The 27,250-nt window shown below is 35.6% G+C and overlaps 2 protein-coding genes across 7 annotated transcripts; one reads left to right on the plus strand and one right to left on the minus strand.

Annotated features, from left to right (window-relative positions):
* Positions 1–1,882: 1,882 nt before the first annotated feature.
* LOC113045560 (transmembrane protein 68-like) lies at positions 1,883–7,722 on the minus strand. 4 transcript variants are annotated; one of them, XM_026205987.1, is made up of 8 exons: positions 7,624–7,722; positions 7,246–7,300; positions 5,879–6,277; positions 4,950–5,117; positions 3,826–4,019; positions 3,684–3,744; positions 3,441–3,580; positions 1,887–2,757 (listed from the first exon to the last, which is right to left on the minus strand). In XM_026205987.1, the coding sequence occupies exons 3-8, from the start codon at positions 6,204–6,206 to the stop codon at positions 2,653–2,655; spliced, it is 996 nt and encodes a 331-aa protein (XP_026061772.1). In that variant the 5' UTR covers positions 6,207–6,277; positions 7,246–7,300; positions 7,624–7,722; the 3' UTR covers positions 1,887–2,652. The 4 variants fall into 4 exon arrangements, with proteins under 4 accessions (XP_026061775.1, XP_026061772.1, XP_026061773.1 ...); XM_026205988.1 differs by having other exon boundaries at positions 7,246–7,342; positions 7,624–7,693; XM_026205989.1 differs by having other exon boundaries at positions 7,246–7,364; positions 7,624–7,693.
* A 92-nt stretch (positions 7,723–7,814) lies between these two features.
* tgs1 (trimethylguanosine synthase 1) lies at positions 7,815–27,027 on the plus strand. Of its 3 annotated transcripts, none has more exons than XM_026205981.1 (13): positions 7,815–8,161; positions 8,533–8,597; positions 9,478–9,641; positions 11,156–11,756; positions 14,287–14,422; positions 15,122–15,208; positions 15,302–15,482; positions 17,146–17,473; positions 17,617–17,781; positions 23,949–24,092; positions 25,101–25,317; positions 25,518–25,596; positions 26,651–27,027. In XM_026205981.1, the coding sequence occupies exons 1-13, from the start codon at positions 8,052–8,054 to the stop codon at positions 26,762–26,764; spliced, it is 2,391 nt and encodes a 796-aa protein (XP_026061766.1). In that variant the 5' UTR covers positions 7,815–8,051; the 3' UTR covers positions 26,765–27,027. The 3 variants fall into 3 exon arrangements, with proteins under 3 accessions (XP_026061766.1, XP_026061768.1, XP_026061767.1); XM_026205983.1 differs by having other exon boundaries at positions 17,620–17,781; XM_026205982.1 differs by having other exon boundaries at positions 9,481–9,641.
* The last annotated feature ends 223 nt before the right edge of the window (positions 27,028–27,250 follow it).

Genomic DNA, 27,250 nt, shown 5'->3' on the forward strand with positions numbered 1-27,250 from the left:
ATGACAAGCTCCTAACCTGATTTTACCAAGTGAGACATGTTCCTGGGACAACATCGTTGTTGACCCTGGAAAAACATTGTGATTAACCAATCAGATTTGAAGAACCAGTTTATAGATTTTGTGAAGTTTATGCTTAAAATCAGTGTTTGGTGCTTGTACATCAGTGTCATTCATCTATCATTTCCTCTGATTTTAGGGATTACTCATGGTTAAGGTTAGGTTTAGGTGTAGGGATATGGTTAAGAATATATTTTTGGAGTAAAATGTTGTTCCAGGGTCAACAAAATATGTTGACCTAGGAACACATCGGACTTGGCAAAATCAGGACGTGCCAAGCTTAAACCAACTCATAGCCAGCTTAAACCAGCAACCATGCTTTAAAACATAACCAGCATATTCTGTTTTTTTTTTTTTTTTTTTTTTTTAACAGGGCTTATACTGCAAGCAGAAGAAAGCAGACTGAAATAAAATAATAAACAACCCAGATCAGTCAGGGGTCACGGGCCGTTACTGTTACAAGATAGTAAGCATTCTGAATCAGTTAGCAAACACCGAATAACTTTTTTATTATTCGTTAGAGATGCTTTCTTTTGTTGAATAAACAAATTGATCCTCCCTCACATGTAGACATAGATACTTGGATAGAATTCCATACACGGGGGTAAAAAAAAAATACATTTAGATAAATGATAATCGGCGGATATTTATAAAGCACGAGATTATTACAAGCACAGTTATTGAATGAACTGGGTGGCGTTCAGTTCAGCGTTCAGAAATTATGTACAGACTTCACTGGTATTTCAGTTACAACCGACGTTCCGTAGTGACTTGCAAAAGGCTACTTAACTGTAAATAAATGTATGCAAATGTACATGTGTAAAAGAACATTCCTCTCTTGAGTCCTGGTTGTGAAGGGTGTCTATTAACTAGAGATCGGCAGTTACATATGACATTATACAGATAAAACTAGTGTGGTGTATGTGATGTAATAAATGACATAAAAAAAGCAAAAAACAACAACAACAAAAAAAATGTTTATTATTGGTCTCTTAAGTAAGTTGTATCGTGTGATGAAAGTCTGAAGTGCGTAAAATGCATCAAATCTGTTATCTGATTTTATTGTAAATTGAAGAGTAAAAACAAAAAGAACGTTACATTTTTGTACATATTGGATTTTTGTAAATTTTTATTTGATTCTAATGCAACACAAGAGTACCAAATTCATTTAATAAAGTACACTGTGGCCATTTTATTAGACTTACTTGCAATCTTCTTTCGGTTTCACAGTTAATGTGTGAATAAGGTGCATTTGAATTTTTAGAATGTCAGTAACTATTTAAAGGTTGGAAAAAAACACTGGTGATGAGCAAATCTGCTTTTTCCGAGCAAGGCTTGGTGATTAGTTTGTCTGAATATGTATTCTCACACCTCCTATGATTTAAGGTTTTACACCTTAATTAGAAGAGAGACTCCTGGAAAGGCTGAAGGAAAATTAGGAGCACATGTATAATGCAAGAAGAGATCATGAATAATAAAGAATTTCTTCCAAAAAAAAAAATACATTTTATTTTTATTTTTCCAAGTGATTTTTTGGGGGAGGGGATTTACAATGGATGCACAAATGCTGTAAGTTAATACCAAACTGATTTATAAATAGCAACACTGGTGTATTTGCATATCATACACCAAACACACCGGATGTGCACAGAGATCACAGGACAAGGTGACGAAGACCGCGCTCATGCTGGCATTTGATCTTTGTCACACACAAGATATTGTCTCCCAAAGGATCTTGGAAGAGTGGTTTATGGAGCACGAGAGTGCATTAAAACTGTTCTACCAACATTGAATCCATTGGAGTATATATATATATATATATATATATATATATATATATAATCTTTTAGAAAATCACACATTTACAGCCATTATTTTCACACTGAACAAATTTGACTACTTATTAGATTTGAACAGCCTTGATGTAATGAACTTGTAAATCAATACATTTCAGGAATGATAAAAAACCTGTATGCTTTGTCATCTGAATAAAATCATTAGCAGTTGCATACTTCTTATAAAATCAGAATGTTATAATAAGCTCTGAGAGTGGGACAAACCAATATCAACTGATGCTTAAATAGACAGCAGTTTATCTCTGAGAGTTAATACAGAGATGTTAGACTGTAAGTATTCAACATCAAACAACAAATATTCAAGCATGTATCTCTTATTATTATTATTAAGTGTGCTTACAAAATCCCAAAAATCACAGTATGCTCAATTTTCCTTCAGATAGATAAATATAATCAATTTCCAGAATGCTATATTCTTAAAAGGATGCTTAAAAAAAAAAAAAAAAAAAACACTAACCAAAGGCTCTGTGGAAACTATTTTGGCAGTGGTCCTTTAAATAAAATCCAAGTGTGCAAATAAGTTGAAGACTTAAACTAAAAATAAAAATAAAAGTTCACAAAAACACTCTTCAACATGCACAAGACTACATTTAAAAACACGTTACAAAAGATACGCACCATTATTTTGATATGCAACATTGCTAATCTCATGATGTAACATTATTATAAAATCTCCAGTATTCCTTTAAATTATGCTTGAAGCATATTTATTTGTTCAGTCTGAGAGAAGGCAAGAGTGCTAATCTTCTTTGCGTTCCCTTTGGAATCGCTCTAGAAGAGCTCGGAGGATGTTTCCAGGTATCTTCTGGTGTTTGTCGATAAGTGCTTGAACTGCCTGTTGCACCTGAACAGATGGGTTCAATTGAAGAAAGCACACTCAATACGAGGACAAAACCGGACTCAACAGAGGCATAAACTGAACACGTGACATCTTAACTATCTACTAACAGTGCAGTAGTTGTTATTTGCTGACACTGTGTTCTGCACATGGGCCATCATTTTGTTCACTGGGCACATGTGAGAATCAAACATCCTGGGGTTTGTGCCTTTTAGCAATGGCTTTAACTCTAGCTTGAATTGATAATACATATCTATAGTTTTCAACATTGGAAATAATAATTACATTTTTTTTTACTTGAGCATCAAATCAGCATATTAGTAGGATTTCTGAAATGCCATGCGACATTGAAGTAAAAAGATTGTGCACCAGACTTTATTCATTAAATAGAACCCGATTTGGGGGGTCCTTTATTATACAAGCATTCTCTCACTTTGCAGACTGTGTACACCTGCATATGTGATGAACGGTGATCACCACTCTTGGTTGGTACGTTCCCTTAGGGGACGGTGTAAACAAATGGCGCTCGAGTATGTTGTGTAGTCAACAGTAGGTCAGGATTTGTCAGGTTGGTGTAGAGGTTAGAGCCTCCTGAAGATTTTATTTTTCTTTTCTATTTGCAAAACACCAGCTCAGCAAATGAACAAATGTCAGACCTTTACACAGACCACACAGTTACAGAGTCCTACCTTTTCAGCCAGCTCAGCTGCATTGAGTTTGGGGTCATATGGAATTGGGTCACCCAAGAAGGTGCGAAATTTGACTGGAAATCCTCCATAAATGGGTGCTATCGGTAGGCGAAACTTCTCGTACACCCAGCGATAAAACCCTGAAGGAATTTCCAGATGAATTTAAGAGTGACCTCTTTTTATAATATATTTAGATGATAATTTACAACTGTGTGAAAGTTCAGGCTTTTGTTGGTGACTCACTTAATGTCCCAAGAGAGCGAAATCCCTCCCTCAAGTTTTGAGTAAACATGGGTATAACTGGCTATAGGGACAAGTGCAAGACTCTTAGTACAATAAAAGCAGTTTGTCTGAAAACAGTAGAGTAAGAGGGACAGTCGCTCACCACTTTAGAGTCAATGGCCACTTGTGCAAATCCTTTGCGTTTGCCCCAGAGCAGAGGGTACGTCTCATCGCTGAACAGGGCCTCTCGTACTCCTCCAGGAGAGATGCCCAGGAGGTGGCCATTGCGCAGGGCCTTCACACACTCCTCCTGTGGCCCATGGATCACACTAAACACCTCCAAGAGGAGCTTAAACCCTGTTGTGGTTGTTTTACGGACAATATAGGCACAATAAATAAAAGTAAATTCAAAAGTATATAAATACACAATAATGCCAAAAGTATTGGGACCCCCACCCAGACAAACCCATCTGTGTGTCTTTAAATGCAGACCTTGAGCCAAAAACTCATCCCCAAACACCAATGACTTGTACATACACTATAATCCCTTCTTTAGAACAGAAAAGAGCACTTCCAAAACTGTGGCAACAAAGATGGAAACATAATGTATTTATTTAATAATTGTATTTCCATCTCTGTTGCAATGGTTTTGGAAGTGTATAATATGACTGTATACATATGTACAAGTCATTGATGTTTAGTGATGCATTTAAAGTCGAGTGTTAAGCTGGCATTAGGACTTGCAGACCAGTCAAGTTCTTCCACACTGGCTGAATCAATCGTTTATTTTTTAATCTTGCTTTATACACATTGTATTTTTAGAATAGGAAAGGATCATGTCCAAACTGTTGCTATAAAATAAGAAGCACGCAATTCCCTGGAATATCATTATATGCCTAAACAATAAAATGTATCCTCATGGAAATTACTAAAGTAGTCAAACATTAGAGGGGGTTTCCCAATACTTTTAGCAATATAGTTTATAAAATCGGAGTGTGTGTGACCTTGATGAATTCAATGAATGTAAAATATGGAAAGGATTTTCAGGATGTAGACAATGCCCTGACAGAAGTTTGTCAATGCTTCTTGAAAAGACTTCCATATGTTATAATAAAAACAAAATTCTTTTTTTGCCATTTTAAAAACTAATGGCAGATAAATTTAAAGGACATGTTTTGTCCCAAAATCAGTGAATCACTGGGAAATTAGGTACTGAGTAATGACTCTGTCATGGGAAAAACGAGGCTGATAGATCACTTAATTCACCAGTTTGAAATTTGTTTTTACCTGGGACCTTGAACAGAAAATGATCAGCCACCGAATGACAAGTTCTTCCCTTTTGAATGATAACACTTGCCAGGAAATAATAGTAGTCTATAGGAATAGCTCCATGATAGTAGACTATGAGAGCAGGTCCTTCATCTGGAATCTTTTCTAAACCATGGATTTCATAACCTGTCACAAAATACACAACTAATTAATCAGGAGAAAATTATTCAATGTTTGTGTGACACATACTATTTTTCAGGAAATAAAAATGGAAATGAAAATTTGACATTACAAATTCCTAAAGCTGTGGTCCAAAAATGACAGTAAGGACATCCACAATGTTAGAAAGATTTCTGGTTCTAATAAATATTTTGGAATTTTGTTTATCAAAAAAAAAAAAGTTAAACTTGTCACTGTTTCAACATTGATAATAATACAAAATGTTAAAAAAAAAAAAAATATATATATATATATATATATATATATATATATATATATATATATATATATATATATATATATATATATATATAATACAAATACTTTCAAAGCAACATAAAAAAATAACACTTACCAAACTTTTGCACAGTATTTAATATGTTACTAATTTGTAACCTTTAAAAATATCATGCACTTTGTGAAATGAATCAAATTAAACTGGTGCAATGAATCAGACATCACAAGTTATTTAGATGCTCTGGTTCATAATGACTGAGCAGGTTACGCATTTTAAAATTGCAATTTAATGCCAGGAGCATCAACCCATCATTGATTATGCTGTCAGAGGACAAGATGGTTTAGGACTGGGAGAAAAAAAAAAAAAACAACAACCAAAAAAAGAAAAAGAAAATCCATTGTCTGATAATACACATGTAGAATATGTAAAATCTTCATATGTCAAATCATGCCTTTAGACATAACCTTAATAAAAAATAAAAAAGCCATACCGTGCCAAATAGCTCCATGTCCATCCCACAGGGTTGCCAGAGTTTTTCTCGCACCATCCCACAGGTTATAGGAATAAGCTTCCCTCAGCTGGTTCTTACGTTTGTACACATGCAGAAAGAGTATGGACAGATAGAGGAAGATAACTATGAGAAAAGGCAGAATGAAGACTATGGCTAGAGGTGTGAAAACCCAGAGCAGATACTGCAAGAAACTGAGGTAGTCCTCGAGCTGCCCGAGCCCTGCCCACTCCTCCCACACATGAAGCAAGCAGGAGAGGAAGCTGATGGATCCGTTCTCAAACAGACAGGACTCATTCCCACTGGACATGCTGCTTCACTGTGAGCCTCTCCCAGTGGCAGATGGGCTGAACAAGGCAACAACCTGCCAAAGGGGCAGACCTGGGTATGAAAGACACAAATGATCAATTGCGGACATTAAGATGGCATTAAAGCTCAAGTGTGTCATATTATTGACATTTAAAGAACATTTCAATAGGCAGAGTCAAACACTGTGTGTGTTATTTTATTCTAAAATATATGAAGGATTGAATGAATGGACCCATACTTGGAATTTGTGCTCTGCTTTTAACCCATCCAAGTGCACATACGCAGAAGCAGTATTTAAAAAGTATTAAAGCTACAAGATTACAAAAAAAAAAAAAAAAAAAAAAAAAAAAAAGACTTTAACACATGGAAATGAATTATATAAATCATTTTGGGTCTGAATTTTCAGCTAAGTAACTGCATTGTAAAATACAAAGCTCAAATCTCATATAAAATAAAGAATATAATATTACAGCAATGGTTGCTTGTTGATAATTTAAGGTAAATGATAACTTCATTCCTTCAGTTTATAAACTCAAATATATGAGCATACCTTAAAGTGAGTCTACTAAATTTGCATATAATTCCTTGGAATTATAAGGTTCTATCTGACATTTTTGTCCAAATTGAGTTATTCACATATTCTTATTTTGTGTGAACGTATTTACATTATGTGATAGATTTTTTTTCATGTTGTGTACATTATGGGACTTTTTATTTAAAAAACAATAAGGTTCTATCTACACAGTTGAATGGAACACAAAAACTTTGAAGCTCAATATCTCAAAACTACTCGGAATGCAGATAGAACCTTATAATTCCAAGGACTCGGCCAATAGAATGAGTCTGGGGCGGGGTTATCGGTTTCGTCCAACCAATAGCAGACAGGTGACTGTTTGACAACAATCATAATATTTGCAGTGAAATTCTATGTCACCGAGTGGCTTCTACAGATAACACAATTTGATCTAATTCTAGTCATTTTTATATATATTATGAAAAAAAAAAAAAAAAAAAAATCCTTAGCATTAAATTATTTTTACCTTCTCCAACGGAAATGTGTTGGTCGGCCAAACATAACACCTTCACAACGGTGCCCTAAAATCAAATGACGTTGATGACAGGTTATACCTGCTCATTCTGTTCAGGCACAGGAGAGAGACTACCAAATCATTTACATGAACACAGTCAAATGTATGAAGATGACAAGAAAGGCGTAGCATTTAACTGTTCTGTCTTCAGTTGCACTTGAACAGTTGATAGCGATCAAAGACAAACAAACATAACAACAGCTCCAGATTTTGCGTTTTTAAAGCTACACTTCTTAAAAATTACACATCTGATCACTCGTAAAACTAAACATATAGATGGATACTTTAGAAGAAGCGTATAAAAAATAAAATTTTCTCAAATCTACTTACATTATGATACCTCGTTGAAATAGGCACTGTTGTCCTTAATACATGTTTTTTTCTTCCTGACTCAACCGGCTCTCTTTACATGTGACACAAACAGGAAACAGCTTATGTGCATGTCCAGCATATTCATAATAAAAGTTTTAGAGCCCCATAAATGCCCTGTCAGTGTTGCACATTTCCTGAGAGTCTTTTAACTTGACGGGCATCTTCCGAAACAACAACGAGGGGGGAAACTCGCACAAGGAGAAATGTGTGTAGATAAATGCTAGGTAGAATTTGATAGACGTTGTAGTAGTACTTTTAATGTTCCTCGTTTTAATTCAACACTTTATTTATATATTGCTATAACGATATGTCTCGCGGTCGTTTTTATTTCTAATGTGCGGTTAAAAGAGAAACGATAAGTTCGGTTTGTAGATCGATCAATCATTATGATTGATTACAGAGAGCGGAATACTGTTCCTTTAGCTGATATCTTCTTCTATCAGGGTGAAGAGCGAGAGATGACAATACACTGTTTGTGCTCCAGAGCTTACGTCAAGTAAGATTGCAATATGTTCTGATCAACTGATAGAATGTGCATGCTATATTATCAGGTTAAATGCATGTAGCAAAAGTTACATTTATAATGTACCGTTTCTGTATTGTTAGTGACTTAACGTTACCTGTGGTAAGAATTATCTAAGTATCCTCTTACCTTAAGCCCAAAACGAGGCAACAACAAATTGGACTTGGATTGATTTTCAGCAGGACAATAACTGAAAAACATGATCTTCACCATATATCACATAGATCTGAAGTAGTAAAGATAGTGAGCCCTCACTGTGTAACACTGACTACTAAGTTTACATGGTATGGTATGGTATTTTTTTTATAAATGGTGAACACACTGTCTCTTGTTTTCATCCGCAGCGATCGAGAATTGTATCGGTCAGATTTGAAAGCCATACTGAATCAGACCGACAGTCAGTTGCAAGGTACAGTTTCCTGTGAATATCTGATTATATGTGAAGAAAATGTTTACATACTGATTTCCTGACAGTTCTCAACCAGGTGGCCTCAATAAACTTCCAAGGGGACATCGGGAATTTTAAATGATTTGAAATGTGACTAAACAAGCAATAATGTAAGCTAAACTATTACAACATTTAATTCACTACCTCAGCAACTGTGAACAAGGTACATTTAGGGTCATTTTAAAAGCGTAAACCGGAAAATCGTGTTAAATGTTATTAAAACTCCATGGGCAGTTTTATAATGAATATAAATTTTCCCATTTATAATTCGTAGTTTTTATTTTATTTTAGTTTTTATTTTATATATATATATATTTGTCTTTTCACACATATATATATATATATATATATATATATATATATATATATATATATAACAAAATATTCATATTTATATGCTGTCTCACCCACCAGATTGCTTCCCCATTATTCTCTATGAATGCTTAACCCAACTTTCTGCTATAAACGTCCATGTTTTTCAGTAACCTAAAAGACATTTTCTTTATGTGCAGCCATCTACATTTTACAAGCTGCCAAGTTTTTAAAATATTTTATTGGGTAGATTTAATTGGTAAATTAATACCATTTTGATTAAATTAAATCAGTACTATTTTTAATTGAGTGAAAAATGTTTGTAAAAATCCTTAGGCTAATAATATTCTAGTAAATTGAAGGCACAAGGAAAAGTCATGAATATTGTTAATGGGGTTGCTTGGAGCCAAAAAGATTGAGAACCTTATTTAGCCTTGATTTTCACTTGAATTAGATGCTTGCAACAGGTTATGGTCAGGATATAGCTTACAATGCTCAAATAGCTTCACATTACACTTTTTTTTTCCAGTAGATTTTGAAGCTTATGATGGGGAAGAGCTTTTGGAGGACCTTAACTGTTCTGTGGATGAGGAGGATGAGGAAGAAGAGGCGGTTGCTGATGAAGAGACCATGCTTATGGCCAGTTTGGGGCTTCCTGTGGAGTTTGTCAGCTCATCAAAACAGAGGAAAGCTGTATGTCTGTTGCATGCATTATGATCTTGATTTTATATTGGAATAGCACTGCTGTCCATTTATGTCAGCACTGCCAATGATGATGTTCATGCATAAAGTCTTAGGCCCTTGCCCTAGTCCTTTGGAGTCATAATAATGCACGGACTGCTGGGTACAAGACTGCTTTGAGTGTTTACTTTGAGCTTGCATGTAACCCACATAGGGGGTGCTCTGGAGCGCATATCTGAACCATAAAATTATAATTGGCACATCCTGGCTGTCTATATACTACCGGCCAAATATTTGAAATAAATAAAACTTTTCAGTAATTGGAATAATTATCTTTTTAAAATAAGTCTCTTACAGTATACTCCCCAAGTATGTGCTTATTAGTAAAAACAGTAACCATGTGAAACATAATTGCAATTTTAAACAGTTTTCTGTATAAATATATTTAAGCACTTGTGCTGCTTAACGGCTTTGGGAAAAAAAATCTGATATTTTTCAGGATTCTTTGTAAAATAGAGAGTTCAAAAGAACAGCATTTATTTCAAATATAAACATATATTAATGTTGTTTGTATCAGGGTAAATGTCTTTACAATTTAAAGTGTATAAAACGTGTTTGTATGCAAGTATACATTTCTTCTCCCAAACTTTTGAATGAGAAAGTATCATGGTTTCCATATAAATATTATTAAGCAATAACTGTCTCTAACATTGATAATAATAAGAAGAAATGTTTCCTGAGCACCAAAGGGAAATCACTGAATGTTTGGTTCCTTCAAAAAGCGTCTGCTAAATGCATAAATTTAATTTAATTTAATTTAATTTAATTTAAATGTAATTTTAAATTTAATTTAAATGTAATTTATTTTAAATTTAATTTAAATGTAATTTATTTTAAATTTAAATGTAAAATTTAATTTAATTTAATTTAAAATAAATTAAAGTAGGACACAGTTATTGTAAATTGTAATAATATTTCACAATATTACTGTATTATCAAAAAAAAAAAATCTTAATTTCAAAATTACGTGTAGTGTTACATTATTCAACAATACAAAATAATAACTTAAATTACAAATTATTATTATTATTATTATTATTTTTAATTTCCTCGATTCTTTTTTTTTTTTTTTTTTTTTTATGTTTGTAGCATTTTCCATTTGGATGGGCCCCTTTACCCCTTGCATTAACATGTAGTTTGTATCCAAATTGTGTATGGATTGTATTTGCAAATAATGTAAAAGTGCATTAGCATTAACACATCTGTCAAATGTTGGTCAGTGATCTCATCACAATGTGTCTCAGGTACATTTACACTTGACTTGTAGTATATGCATCTAAATGGCATGTTAATGCCCAGATGTGAAGAGGGCCTGTGATTATGGATTATCCAGTGCAGTTAAGCCGCTCGCTTGCTATCTTCTAAGTAAATTTTCATTAAAGACCGTTATTGTGAAGTTTTACCCCATTTACTTTAGGAAATGACTTGGCTGTAACCCAAAACTAGTATTGTTTCTTATGTTTAAGGGCCAAGTTTTAGCAAGAGCGAAGAACAAAAGTACCATCAATTGTTTGGAAGCCCCCTCAGATGATGACTCTGAAGAGAAACAGCCGTGTGCTGTGAATGACATCACTGAGACCCCAGCCGAACAGCCGTGTCCCGCGTCAGAAGAGGCCTGGCTGAGCTACTGGCAGCAGCATGGGGAGGGTCTGCTGTGGCAGAGCTGGCTGGAGAAACAACCTAATATCTCCTGCAGTTCCACACAGGACTGTTCCCGCTCAGAGGCAGACTGGGCCGAGCACTACCATCAAACATACCAGTACTACTGGGAGCAGTTCCACTACTGGGCCGCCCAGGGTTGGACAGTGGACGAGACCTACAGCACCATCGCTGCTTCCGAGGAAAACCAGGACAGCCAAGGAGAAACAGAGGCACTGGAGAATCTGACAGAAGAAAGGTCAAAGGAAGACGTTACCCATCTCATAAGCAGCCTGAGCTTATTGACTGAGGAAGTTGAAGGCGAGAACGGCGACCAGCAGTCTCTGGTCTGTAACTGTGCTGATGAGCCCTGTGATGGCGGAAACCGCAAAAGGCCATCGTCACATACAGCCTGCACTGACAGTTCTGGTTAGTGCATGTATTTGACATTCAAGGTCTCTTTGTGTATTAGCTATGGGGACTGTGGTGCTCCTGCAGTGATGCTGAACCCAAATATGTCAACACCTTCCTGCTCCGTGACCTACTTAAAGCGTATTGAGTCTAGTGCAGTTGCCATATGATTTTACATTTATTTTGTCAGTTACAGCATGGGCCTATATAGTGTGTGCTCAATTTTCTGTCATTCAGAACATAATCTAATTCAAAAATTGAATAATTTAATGATTATTAACCACGCCCTAGCTTTGTTAATGCGGCTAAAATACAGTAAAAGAAAAGAAAATTCTGACCTCGTTTATTTACTCTCATGTCATTCCAAAACCTACATGATTTTATGTTTATTTCTTTTGGGGAACACAGAAAATATTTCAAACAAAGATTTGGGAAACAAACCATTGTGTTGTTACCATTGTTTTCCATTTAATGGACAAAAACTAACATGTAGACATTTATCAAAATATCTTATTTAGGGCTGGTAATTTAACAGGTTAATTAGATTAACTGTGGAGAAAAATGACGTTAAAATTATTAAAGCATTTGATGCACTTGCCCTGCCCCAGACCTACTGTATGTAGATCATCTGCCATTTCATACAGTGGAGCAGAGGAACAGATTACTGCGTGATGGAGCCTAGAGAATATCCCTAAAATTCAAGATATGGGGCAAAACGCCGTTTGGGATTGTGTCTCGTATTTACATCACATAATTAAGAAATGTCACACGAGAAGTAGGCTAAGTGCAATATCACCACTGATCTATAATAGATCAGTGAATATCACACTAGTGCAAATGTGATACTCATCTTATACAACAGTTCATTAAGACGTTAATATTGTGTTATTTTAGACACACTGTTATGCTCAATTTTGCCAACCAGAAGATAAAGACAAAGCAGAACTGTTCATCTCCGAGCAACCCACGGCATTTCATTTCTTAATCCACAATTTGAATGAATTGGGTGAACCATTTGGCACGTTGAACCGTTGGCCATAGTCGCGTTGGCTTTGAAGTGGCACTGCACAGACCGATCGGTGTATGACATTAAAGTACCGCAAGAGCGATTCAAAGCACAAGGAGTCGTCCGCTCTCTAAAGCTCTTGCGGTACTTTAATGTCATACAATGATCGGTCTGATGGCGACGACGTGTTTCAAGTCTAATGATTCAATGAACCATTCATAAAGAACCATTTACTTCACTCCTGAATGAATCAGCCATTTCAACGAATCAAATCAATGAATAAATGACTTGAGGACTTAATTATTTAGACATTTACCATCACCTACTGGCAGTTTCAGGTTAGTATTTAGAGTATAACTTCATTAAAGAAATAATTTAATATTTTCATAGTAATAATAATAAAATTAATAACATAACTTGTTAACGTTATAGTTCACCCAACCAACAATGACAAATCTTTCATCATTTACTCACGTGATCCAAAAGGGTAGGCTATATGTGATCAATTTTATCAAACCAAATATTTCTTACTGAACCTACTTTTTGTAATGCCTGTTTCGTGCTTTACACAACAATGATTTTAAATGATCTTTTGGGAGTAATTTCTACAAATTTGATGTGCGATTAATTTTGATTAATTAATCACCACATCATGTAATTAATTTGATAAAATATCTGAATCACTTACCAGCCCTAATCTTATTTTACATTCAACAGAGTTAGGAAGTCATACAAGCTTGGAATGACGTTAGGATGAGTAAACATAACTTGAATTTTGAGGTCAAATGTATCTTTGTCATATAATTCCAGTGAAGTCTGCATGGGGATAAATGCTTATGCATTTGTGGATATTTTTTATTTTAAAAAGCATTTTTAGAGTATTGACTGTTTTTGACAGGAAGAATAGGCAAACCGTTTTTTTAATAGTTTTTTTTTTTTTTTGTAACAAATATACAGAATAAATCCAGTTTAAAGAAGTTTAAATTTACATGCTTATGTATCATGCAAAGCAAAATAAATTTGAAAGTCAATTTTGGTGACTTTTTAACCTTTAACTTATTTTTGGGCAGTTGGCCTGCTCGATGTGCTCTGACAGAGCCACCTATGATCATATCATCATCATCATCATCATCATCATCATCATCACAGTGACATAAAACTTTGAATTGAGTTTGCTATATGGCAGCGCCCCCTGTATAAAAGCAGATCATTTTCCCCAGATGTCTTTTTTTGCAGCCTAAGCTTGGCTCTGAATGTTTAATGCATCATATCAAAAGATGCTTGAATGAAAGGAGCATGTGACTTTGGCCTATGCATTTTTAATGCTGGTGCATGTGAACGAGAGCACAGACTTCTGGGTGCTCGAATTGATCACAATCCACTCACAGTCGCTCTAAAAATGGCTCTTGTTGTCATCCTGATTGTCAGGCCATGACTGATGGCATCTGAACAGCGCACTTATTTGTACCGCTGGAACAGGTTTTTTTTGATGCTGTATACATCAGGCAGTAGAAGACATTCTTTTGATTTATGTGATTTCAGATGGCAACATGAAACAGACCTCTGCACCATTGAGTAATTGGAGTGGACAGCCCGTAAAGAGCAGATCTAACGGTGAAGATCAGAGCGATGATGATGATGAACCTCCAGAGAACAGACGAGCCAAAGTGAAGAGAGCGTAAGCTGGCGTTCTGTTATGAAGTATACTGTATTGTGTCAGTTAATGATTCTGGTTTCTTGGGATAGTTCCCCCGAAAACAAATGTTTTGTCATTATTTATATCATTCCAAATCCATTTGCTGACAGTACATAATGACCGCGGGGAGTACCAAAAACGTACATAATAGTAGTCTGTGTGTTTTTTTTATTTATTTATTTTTTATGATTACTTTTATTAATCATGAATGTGATGTATTCATGGTTACAGAAGATTTCAGCTTCAAATAAATGCTGTTTTTTAACTTCTATTCATCAAAGAGTCCTGAAAAACATACAAAATCTGCATGTTTTATGTAATATAATATATAATATGTTTTCAATGTAAATTCTAATAAGAAATGTTTCTTGAGCTCCAAATTAGCATTTGAACATGTTGAAACTGGCTTAATTGATGCTGAACTTTTTTTTTTAAATCTATTAAAAGTATTCATATCAAAATTATTATTTTAATATATTAAATATTTTAAAATGAGCTGTTATTGGAAATGAATAATATTTAACAATATTACTAAACTTTTATTCAAGCTTTTATAGTATATCTATTCTAATTGATATTAGTATATGGCTTTTGATCATTGTGAGCTGAGCAAACAATGCCAAACATGAAAGACTATGATGATGTAATCCAGTGCTGTTTAAAAGGCTGATCTCTTCACAGTCATGAGCTGGATGTTGAGGAGCTTGCGGAGGTGCCAGTCGAGGAGGCGTGGGATGCCCTCGGTCTGAGACGTGGTCCACAGCCCAAGTAAGACCCCAGACTGAGAGGCTGGACAGGCCTTTAGTTTGCTGAAAACAATCAGGGCCTCCATTAACATCCCAATGTTTTTTGTCTTGGCAGGTTTGATAGTGTTGTGAAGCTGAAACAAGGCCAGGCTCCATACACTGGCAGAAGGAGTGAGGAGAACAGAAAGCCTCCTGAGGGAAGAAAAAAAGCAGCCTGCAAAATCAACAAGCACATCTTCTTTACTGATGATGGACCACAAACCACAAAGCCAAAGATCAGCAAAGTCCTTCAAAAAGTAAGCTATATTTTGCTTCATAGGCAATTCATTTTTGAAGAAATAAATCGCCCATAAAATCCCCCCCATCAAAACAAGACAATCGCAGGTCGGCCAAAGACCATTTTGAATGTTAGGGCTGCAGAGTGCAGAAATTAGATTTAATAGCTTTTGGGATGCAATATTCCAATGAACACACTTTTTAATTTTAAAAGTTAAATATTTAGAAGTATGAACAAAATGAATTAAAACCATGGCAATTAGCTTTAAGTATTTATCACTGATCTTTACAAGCACCGATAAAAATGAAGTGCAATAAGTGCAAGGCCTATTGCTCAGAGCTGATCATTTTAACAAAGTTAACAATATTATTACAATTTGAAGAACCTGTTTTCCTATTGTAATACTTTATCAAATGTAATTTATTCCTCTGATGGCAAAGCTGAATTTTAAGCAGTCATTAATCCAGATTTCCAGAATGTCACATGATCATACAGAAATCATTCTAATATACTGTTTTGGTGAAATAGAAATCTTTCATTATAAACGTCTCTACAGTCACTTCTGATCAACTGAATGCTTCCTAAGTGAATATATTAATTTTATTTTAAAATATTTATTTATTTAGAATTTTTTGTTTTTGTATCTCTGCCAGATATGACTTTTAGAGACCATTCTGGATGATGAAGTTCTCTTTTAATTAATTTATTTTTTTCATTATGCAGTTAGTAGTCCTCCTGCTTAAGCTCCTCTGTGCTACTGTGCACTCAGATGTATGGTCTTCAACAGCGCTGCTTCAGCTGAGCGATGAAATGCATATGTTGCCTGAGGTTTTATTGACACATGGTTTTTGTGGGCTTTCATGCACGATGTATCATTCTAGTTGCCTTACTATAGATCAGTCAAGCACAGTGTAAATTGTTCAGAGTTTGTGTGTGAGAGGAGAATGGGGTAGAGAGCATCGAGCCAGCAGGAGCGGTGAGGCTGACACTTCATGTGGTCTGCACCGAGACCCCCCCCCCCCCCCCCCCCCAACACAGACAGACAGAGTCTCACCCCTGACACTAACACACACGTTCCCAGCTGTCAAACGCACACAGGACAGGTTTAAACGCTTGCTCTTCATCACTGGCTTGTTGAATATTCAAGAAGAAAAGAGACAAATTGTTGTTTTCAACCCAGTGCATCTAGTCATCTTATGGATGAAGGTGGATTTCTGAGTTTAGTGCCAAACCCACAGCAACCAGCTTAGGTTTCATGTGAGACTGGATTTTAGCCAGTGAAGAGACTAGACTTTACTGCAGCGCCCTAGAATTGATTTCTCTGTAGCACAAATTGATCTGGCAGAGGACGAAAACTTTACTGCATCAGACATTATCACTTGTATCTTTTCAGGCTGGATGCCTAAAGAAGGCTTTGTTGGGGGCTTCCGCACATTGAGGCCTGCAGTTCTGCTGCTCTTAGCTGTGCTTTCTGTTTAATGCTAGGGACCCATCTGATTAAATGATATAGGTTTGATGTAGGCACTGAATTGATTTTAAAAAAGTCAGTAAAGATTTTTAATTGATTTGCATAACACTTTTAATGATAAATGTTGTTGCAAAGCAGCTTTCCAGATACTGGTGTGCAGTATTTGGGTTTGTTCCTTCTTATTCAAGCCCTGTATTCTCTCACACCCTCACAGGTCCAGAGTTTCCTTCAGCAGGTTCAGACTGATCCTGACTCTGAGGAGGTGACTCCAGCCTCCATGCCTGAAGCCCTGACTGAGGCATGTGAGGGAGCAGAAGATGGAAGTCTACCTACACGAAAAGAAGACAGGGAAAGTGATGAAACAGAGTTTGAGGAGACACCTCAGCTCAGCAGAAGATGTGAACAAAGTGAGAAACTTCCGCAGAACATTCAGCCAGAGCCAGAAGAGAGACAGGACAGTGATTCCGATCCTCGAGGAGAGCTGCTGCCCTTAGACGTCCCTGACTTCTTACTCCCCGATGCTCCTGAGGGCGCTGAGGGAGGTCAGCATTTAACGCCCTGCTTTTACACGAGACAAATGAGATAATCACTGTCTGTGCAATAGACAAGCCAACCATTAACACAGTTAGGCTTCTCATTTGCCGTTCAAGGCAATTTGACATAATCATACTGTTGCCTTTCCCAGCAGAGAGCGTGCGAGCCTCTAAAAAGAACAAGAGAAGGAACCGGAAAAGGAGAAAGGATGTGGCGATGCCACCTGAGATTGCAGCAGAACCTGAGCTGGCCAAGTACTGGGCACAACGCTACCGTCTGTTTTCCAGGTTCGATGAGGGCATCAGACTAGATCATGGTGAGTCAGCACAAAGCCACCGTCTTCCTTTTAGACGATTCATTAATTCATTGCATTTATTCAATTAGCAGAAGCTCTTATCCAAAGTAGCTTCAGTGCTGCCACGTCAGGGACATTAAGTTTTAAACAGTGGAAGATTACAAAGATAGACAACCTGTTGAACTAGAAATTAATTACTCTTTATCAATCTTGCTGATATCAATAAAAATGTATTGCATTTAATCCATTTTTAATCTTTTGATTGTTTTATAACCTCCAAGCCATTGTGGTCTAACAGATTAAAAATGTTAGACCTAAAACACAGTTAATATCTTCTTAAAAAGTAGGTTAAACGGTTAATAAACACTGGGAAGAATATTAATATGTGCTTTAGAAGTACTAATAAACAGCCAATATGTTAATATGTACTAATAAGCAACTAGTCAATAGTGAGAATTGGTCCCTATACTAAAGTATTACTAAAGCACATATTCTGCATGACCATATTTTACATCCCTAATTCTACCCAATACATAAACTTAACAACTACATTACTGACTATTAATAAAAAGTGAATTAGGAGTCTATTGATGGCGAGATCTGAACCTTTAAATAAAGTGTGAGCAAATATTCAAACATTGTCATGCATATCTGCACCAGTACAACAATGCCAAATATACAGCGTAGGCATACATGATAATGGATTAAAAATATGCCCTGCAGAGATTTTGGTGAACACTTCTTAATGATGATGCAAATTAAATCAAAACCCCCTAATACTGAAGTTTAAATCTGTTTAAAGACATTAGAATATAAGGGTTCCAAATAGTCAAATAAAAAGCACATTTACTCATGATCACAGTGTTGATGTTATATTGCCAAATAAAACTGCTAATGTATTACAAGTACTTAATATATTGCCCAGCCCTAATTCTTCTCAGTGTCCGTTTTATATTGATAATGTAATGCATGAACAGGGACATTCAGCGCAAAAAAAAAAAAAAAAAAAAAGCTAGAGCAGGTTTTGACTTGACCTTTGGGAATTAATAGAATGATGAAATAGACCCAATGGCTATTTGGGTATACATATACCAATAGCCCGCACAGCTTTTGTAAGTGACATTACTAGCAAATTAATCTCATGTATTTTTTCATTTATTTTTGGAATAACATGCACCAATGAATAATTCACAGTAAAACCAGTGACTTTAAATAACAAAAAGAGGGTGCCTCTGAGAACTGAGGAACAGAGAATGATGTCAGTGCGAGATTGTAGCCGCTGTATGTGGGCTGTCTGACTGCAGTGTGTGTGCTGATGCTAGACACGGAGCCCCTCATCCCTCCTGCGTCAGACCAGAGAAAAAGGGAGGGAGACCGTGAGCGAGTGAGAGCAAGGCAGCTTTTAGAGGGCTCAGGAGAGCACTCTTTTCTTTCCCCACGCCACACTTTACACAAATACAGTGCTCATCCTCAGAGGAGGACAACCTTTAGCTCTGGTGCTTTACCTGTGTTATCCTCTCCACTGCTGCCTGCAAAGTGGCTCGCTCTCTAAATGGACACAGTGTGTTAAACTGAACGTAAACCTGCTTTGATAATTGCTTTTCATTTGTCAAATTTGATCTTGTAAGAGGAATTTAATTTGCTGCATAGTCTCTTATACTTTTTACCATTTGGTCTTTTGAGCATTTGTTCTTTATTCTTTTTATTTAAGAAAGAATGAGATGATGGTGTACAAGAAAATGTGACCAGGTGAATTCTAGCACCAAGGCTCAATGTTTAAAGCATGTGCATTTTCACAAGAAGCAGTATTGCATAAGTGACAAATGAACCAAAAGTGGAACTACGGTTCTATTAGCGGAACTAGACCCTTTATCTGCTCGGGCCGGAGCCGTGGGCAGATCTCGATCATGTGACACCATTAAACACAGTGCTGGGACATACAGTGTAGAAACAGTCAAATTTACCGCAGGATCTCTGTGAAATCTTGTGAGAAGCATTCAAATTCAGTGCAGGGTTCTGTTAAAGCTACAGATATCAGAACAAACGCCACGGATGTGGAAACCAGAAAAATAACATTGTTCAATAAACACAAATCACCACCATTCACCATGGATTGAACATAGTAAAACTACAGGAACAACTTGTGGCAGAAATGATCTAATGCTTGTAAAAAAAAAAAAATTTCTAACACATTGGCTGAATCTGATACTGAATTTATTTATTATTATTTTTTTGCAAATTTATTTATTGCCTATTTGCTGATAAAGAAAAAAAAACTGTCCTTAAACAAAAATATCTGTAATTTAACCATTTTAAATAAAAGGCAACCACTGCATTTTAATCATAATCCTAACATGTTGCACGATCAGTTGTGTTTGATTTGAATTAGATTTGTATTATTTCAAGATTTAAAACAAATACAGAAATGGTCTGACCTTAGGTTTTATTTTATTTTTTTAATTGTTTTGCTGCATAGACCGTATAAAATAAAACGCATCTGTATGAAACAAAAACAGCAGGTCTGAATGAGGTGTAAATTCACTCTTTGACAGCAGGTGGCACTTATGAACCAGTCACTATATACCGTTTCCTTGGTTACCATTTTAAACCAAGCAGAGCTGCACTTATACAGAAGTAAGAAGAGATGAAAATGTAATTGCCATCAAAACTTTTCTCAAGACAGTTCTCTTCAGTGATACAATAACATAACCCCAATCCCCTCAAAATCAATCCCCTCTTCCTATGTTTCGACCATTGTGAACACAGTGGGCTTTTGATTGAGTATTTTAAATGCTTCACACAACTTTTTCCAGCACTTCAAAGCTGTATTACCGAATTTGAAACTTATTTTTAATATGATGACCATATTAATTCATTCTTCATAGATTTCTTTAGTTTATAAAACTAAAAGAAAACACTTAATAATATACAAATTATAATAATACATTAATTTACCACTAGTACATGGCTGCAGAGAAGTACTTTTAGGCTTATTAGCAATTTCCACTCCCTAATATATATTTTTGTATTTATTAAATTTATATATAGACATTATGAATGTTAATTTGATATGCATCTCAACTATCCAGACAGCACAAGTTCATCTGTAAGACGTCTGCTAAAAAGTCAGAAGTCAGAAAAATCATAACAATGTTAGAAGAATGTTGCCTGTGGCATATTTTCAATGCAAAACTAAATTTTAGGCCGCAAAAATCGGAAAAAGTCCCACGAAATCCCAGAGGGACTGTGTGTGGAGGGACAGAGAGCTCTGGGAATTCATCAAAAATATTTTAATTTGTGTTCTGAAGATGAACGAAGGTCTTTGGGGTTTGGAACAACGTGAGCGTGAATAATTAATGACAGAATTGTCTTTTTTTTTTTTTAGTGAACTATCCCTTTAATATATTGTGCAGGGTTGCTTCTCGTGTTCTTTCGTCTTTTAATTTTTCACTTTTTAACTGGACATTAGACAAATATTCATTAAAAATATGATTTTAGTGTAGTATTTACAGATTCATTTTTGTATAGTTTCCAGAAAATGTCAAATACTTCTTCAAATGTTCTTCCTGTGAAGTCAGTCACAGTTCTTGTTAAGTTGTATTACATAATAACCGTAGTATTGGGTTAGGATTTAGATTCTAACAGGGCTGGTCTTGGGAAAGATGCCAAATGTCAAACGGTCCCGTTATTTGGGATTAAAAAAAAAAACTCTCCTCATGGACCGCGGATTCCTCTTTGAATTCTCCAAAGTACCATGACTAATGTGTTTTTATACGTCTCTCCCACTTTCGGATCATAACTCTTTCACTAAGCATTTGGAATTCTCTTTGAAAGTGAGATCAGAGCCTCGTATCTATTCACTTATTCATGTCAACAGAGGCTGTAGCCCATAGCCACAGTGAGCCTCTTTTCCTTCAGCACTGCCTGATTGGACAGAGGAGAGCGAGGGGTGGACCAACAGCGTGGGCTGAATTGTGTATCTCCTGCACCCCCGCCATAAAGAGGAGGGGGATTACCTCAGGGCTACAGAGATGCAAACCCACTCTTTTTACTACTGCAATAACCGCTGAGAGGAACCAAACAACAGACACAGCTATGACGTCAACATTATGCCAATCAAAACGCAGACTTTTAAATGGAATGAGGAAATTCTGAGCGATTTTTATCAGCGTGTGACCTCTCTAAAGGGCACTGGCATGCATTACCACTTCAGAGACCGGAGAGATTAAAGAGACCAAGTCAACAAGAAATGGTGTTCACTAGACCTTTTATTCTGTAATGTGAAATGTCTATGTGGAACAGGATGTTGAACAAGGAAAAAATGTTGGTTATCCATTGGTTATCCAACATTAACTAGTAGTCTGGAACTAAAAAGGAAAGAAATAATACTTGTTCTAGTAAATTGTCCTGAATGTAACCAGTAATTTGATTTAAAGTAAATGGGGTCTTTTTCATTTTATCTTGTAGGAATCTATCTAGCAGCAGTTGTTTTTAGTCTTTCGATACTTAATATTTTTTTAATTGAAAAAAAAAAAAAAATAGGGGGAAAAGTCTATATAACTTTAATTTATACTTACTGTATTTTGTGGACTATAAGTCACACTTTTTTCCATAGTTTGGCTGGTCCTGCGACTTATAGTCAGGTGCGACTTATTTATTAAAATTAATTTGACATGAACCGATAGAAATGAACCAAGAGAAAACATTACCGTCTACAGCCACGAGAGGGCGCTCTATGCTGCTCAGTGCTCCTGTAGCTTACTCCTGAGCAGCGTAGAGCGCCCCCTCGCGGATGTAGATGGTAATGGTTTCTCTTAGTTCTTGGGTCTAAATAAATGCGACATCATGACGTATTTTGGACTGATGCTACTTATACTCAGGTGCGACTTATAGTCCGAAAAATACGGTAGTTATTTTATGTAGTACACGTAAAGCATGAAAATAGGCATATAATTCCATAATGCAGTTGAGTAAATGCAATACAGTGGAATAATCATTCAGTTCAAAAGATCAAAATTAATTAAGTGGTTAAATTAATAATCATGTATATAAAAGCAATTTAGTCATTTGCATCATCAAAATAATTCTCACAAATTTTGATATCAGTAGTGCTACCTGTATAAAAACATAAAAAGCAACGTTTTAAATCTCATTTTCTTGTTATAGTCATTCATTTTGACCTAGAATCATATGTGTAAGGAGATACTTTATTCAATATTGCATGGTAGGTTTAATCTGGGACATTTAAGTTTTAAAATAGTATTTTTCAGATGGAAATGTCACTGCAATTATAAAATGACAGCAGTACAATAATACATTATTAGTGTTTACAGCTTGTTTCTTTATGTATGATTTAATCCTTATGCAAATTTAAGACACCACTTACAGTATATGTGCTTAGAAAAGCAAGTTCTCTTTACTCGGCGGCACCTGTACTTGATGGGGTCTTGGTGCCGCCCGCTGTCTGGACCTCACGCTGTAAACAGGAAGTGCTGAATGTGGTTGCTCCAGACCAGTGATTGTTACTTTAGCAGGTGTTCTATTCTCAGCGGAGAGAGAAATACGAGAGGCGGAAAAACAGAGATGCGTTTGTAGAGGCTAAAAGCAGATGGTGTTGGTCTCCACAGAATCAGAGGAGGACATGCTCTGTTTAACTCCACTCTCTCTGTGCTCGTTGACTGCTTCTGCCTCGGCTCTCTCGCACAGATACACGCAACACCCTAAAAACACGAAGATCCAGGATCTGAGGCCATGTTTTAAAGTGTCACAGCTTTCAAGAATGATGAACTGCTTGGAGATACAGAGGGAGTCTGCTTTAAGGTCATCACATCTTGAAAGCATTGAATGGCTTATACACCTCCTACTAGAAATAGATGGTTTTCTGGCATCACATGATGAATTAACAAAATAGAAAAAAGATCATCCTTCGTTATATGGAGCAAAGCTATATATTTAGAGAGGGGGGAGGATGTTTGATGATTAGTTCTTCAGCTAGACTTCCTCTGGTGGACGAAGTGTCAAAAATCTACCACATTTGTTATAAAAGGGTGCATTTAGGTTTAACTATAATTAAATATTCTGCTAATCTTACTATTTTGTTTGAGGAGGAAAAATGCATGAACGGATAAAAGCCTTTTGCTTCTAATTTCAGATGTGATGTGCGTAACCTGTGACTGTTCTGTCCACAGAGGGCTGGTTCTCAGTGACCCCTGAGAAGATCGCAGAGCACATTGCCCTGAGAGTGCAGGACAGCTTCAGCACAGAGCTCATTATCGATGCCTTCTGTGGTGTGGGTGGCAATACCATTCAGTTTGCCCTCACTGGTAAAAGAGGTACAGTTGCGTTTCACACCGCCATGTCAACACAGTCCTACCATGCTAACACCAGTATAGTGGTTTCCATTTGTCTTGTGAAACCATCAAATTTTTTGATTTGTAATTAAATAGAATTTGAGATCGACCATATAGTATTGTTGTTAAAAAAAAAATAAAAAAAACATGTTGCTTGGTAAAAAAAACAAAAACAAAACACTAATTTTCCCAAATATCTAATATACATACATTCTATGTTAAAATGCAAACCTCAAATATAATGTTTTTAATTTATGATGGATTGTTTTTGGAATTCATAACATTTAGGAATATTCACAATGCATACAACTTTATAAAAAGTATCTCATGCTTTATTATTGCATGTATTTGATCAAAAATACAGTAAAAGGGATATTATGCGATATTACTATTTAAAATGAGTCTTTTCTAGTTTTATATTTTTTCAAATGTATTGTTTTGATGGCAAAGCTGAATTTTCAGCCGCTATTACAGTCTTAGGATCCTTCAGAAATATTAATATGTTGAAAACAATTGTGCTGCTTAATATTTTTAATGTAAACAGTGTTTTTTTTATTTTCAGGAAACTTGAATAGAAAGTTGAAAGCATTTATGTAAAATATATATTTTTTGTAACACTATAAATGTCTTTACTCTCTCTTTTAGTAAATGTAATGGGTCCTTGCCCAATAAAAGTGTTCAATTATTTTTTTTTTTATTAAAAAAAAAGAAAAGTATCTTACTGACCCCAAATGTATGAACAGTTGTGTATATTTACTCACATGTATTCAAGGTGTAAATATGTTAGTACTTGATGGTTATACCATATGAGAATCTCAAAGTCAATGAATAAAACATTTCCTGAAAATTGTAGAAAAAACTGACATGAATGAATACAAAAATAACTATATTGAACTTTTTTTATTTTATTAGTTTTTCTTTAGCATGGCCACTCTTGTTTGTCATTGACCCTCTTGTAAGTGAAGCTGTTTTTCTCCTCCTGACATCCAGTGATCGCCATCGACATCGACCCCGTACGGCTGGCTCTGGCACAGCACAACGCAGAAGTGTACGGTGTGGCGCAGCAGATAGAGTTTGTGCAGGGAGACTTCCTGCAGTTGGCTCCGCGCCTGCGAGGAGACATGGTTTTCCTCAGTCCCCCGTGGGGAGGACCAGAGTACCTCAGTGCTGACGTCTTCAACATCCAGACCATGATGACTCCAGATGGATATCCTTTGTCTTTCACTCTGTTCTTTATTCTAGGCAGTGCCTCTCTTTTCAAATGGGATTTTCATTAGAATTTAAAAAGAAAAGGTTCAGATTTGTCCTTTCACATCAATTCTCTTTGTTGAAGTTATGATATACTTTCTAATGTATGTGTTCAGTGTGCTTCGAACTGCTTATTCATGCTTCCTTAACTTTCTATACATGTGAAATTTTCAGGTTGTCAAAAATGATTTCAGACAATATTGTCTATTTTCTTCCTCGAAACACAGACATGGAACAGGTGACACTTTTATTTATTTACATGAATAATTTTCATTTTTTAAATGTAATTTTTAAATATCTTTTTTTCTAAGGCAATATATTTTTTTGTAATTACCGACATATCGCTCGAGACTTACGGATATAAAGATTATTATAAAACTTGATTTGGCATACTAATTGTGCACGATGCACATTTTTTAATATTTAACCTAAAACGTGGTTTAATTTCACTATCGATCAGGATTGTATGATCTTTGAAAAATATCAGTCTTTAAATGCAAGATGTTTAAAGTACCTGTAGTATACTTGCAATACTTCAACGATATACTTAAGTATATACTTTAGTTGGACTTCAGCATAACGTCCGCACAATTAAACTGCATTGTTACAAAATTATTTTGTAATTTATTTACAAAATACATTATTTTTCGCTAGGGGATGTACACTAGTGTATGAATGACTTAAGTGTTTGCATACATGGCCGTAAAGGCATCAAACTTTAATTTTAACTGGACAGGGCCTAGATGATTAATATTAGTACACATGGCTGCTGTACACTAAGTATACATCAAGTTTCAGATATAATTTATTGTCGTATGTGTCAGACAACACAAGATAAACTTAGCTGAAATCTTATTCTTATTCCATCAGAAATGGTTATTTTCACACAATACACCATGTACGCCTGGGTTTAGTTCAGTGCATCTTATATCTGTCGGTTGCAGCTGTAAATTGGTTTTTGAATTCTCTGAAAGGTCTTCTTGTCTGGTGTTGAAGTGTGGTTGCACCTTTTGAAACCACACTACTTTCCGGAGCATTCTGGGTTTGACTGAAGCAAATTTGTTCACTAATATCTAAAGTAAATACATCATTACCTTAAGCTTATAACTGCTTGTATGGTTAAATACTGTGTATTAGTGTGACGTTCTTGTTATTGAACTCAACAACAAATTTCTCTAAACCAAGATACTGTGTTTATATTATACTGACATGTTGATATTGGCAACTAATGACCATGTCGACCTGCTCTACCTCTTTTTTTCTTCCTCTTTCTCTTCTTTCACTCTGTGCAGATCGCGGCGCTCGCCGGCCCAGGTGGGAAGGTGGAAGTGGAGCAGAACTTTCTGAACAACAAACTGAAAACTATTACTGCTTACTTTGGCAATTTAATACAGTCAAAAACATAAAACCTTTTATTTTGACCTTTGACGGTCATTTATGTTAGCTGTACTTACTGCACTTAAATTGTACTGGTAAACATTATCTGTTTTGTAAAGCCATCGATGATGAATTTTACATAAAATGTAAATTTTTATGTGTTTTTGTGATGCTGCTAGTATAATGTTTAACTAGAACCGTTTTTTTTTTTTTTTTTTTCAGTGTTTATTATTACCTATTAAAGTCGATTTGAAGAAATAAAGGAAGTTTTAAAATAAAATAAAAAAATCTATATCGCAGTGCTGTGTAATGTTTGTATAGATACAAATATTTGAATTTATTATACTTGGAAAATGGTAATATTGATTACTCGTTTATATACCCGTATTTCTAACTAGTCAGCAGGTTTTACAAATATCTATTAAATTTGTCACAACCGTGAATGTAATGAAAGTATGTTCCTGTGAGATCAAACCGATATACTTTTTCTCCAAATACAAGCACATAGTTAACAC

The sequence above is a fragment of the Carassius auratus genome, chromosome 27 (assembly GCF_003368295.1).
Source record: "Carassius auratus strain Wakin chromosome 27, ASM336829v1, whole genome shotgun sequence".
NCBI classification, from domain to species: domain Eukaryota; kingdom Metazoa; phylum Chordata; class Actinopteri; order Cypriniformes; family Cyprinidae; genus Carassius; species Carassius auratus.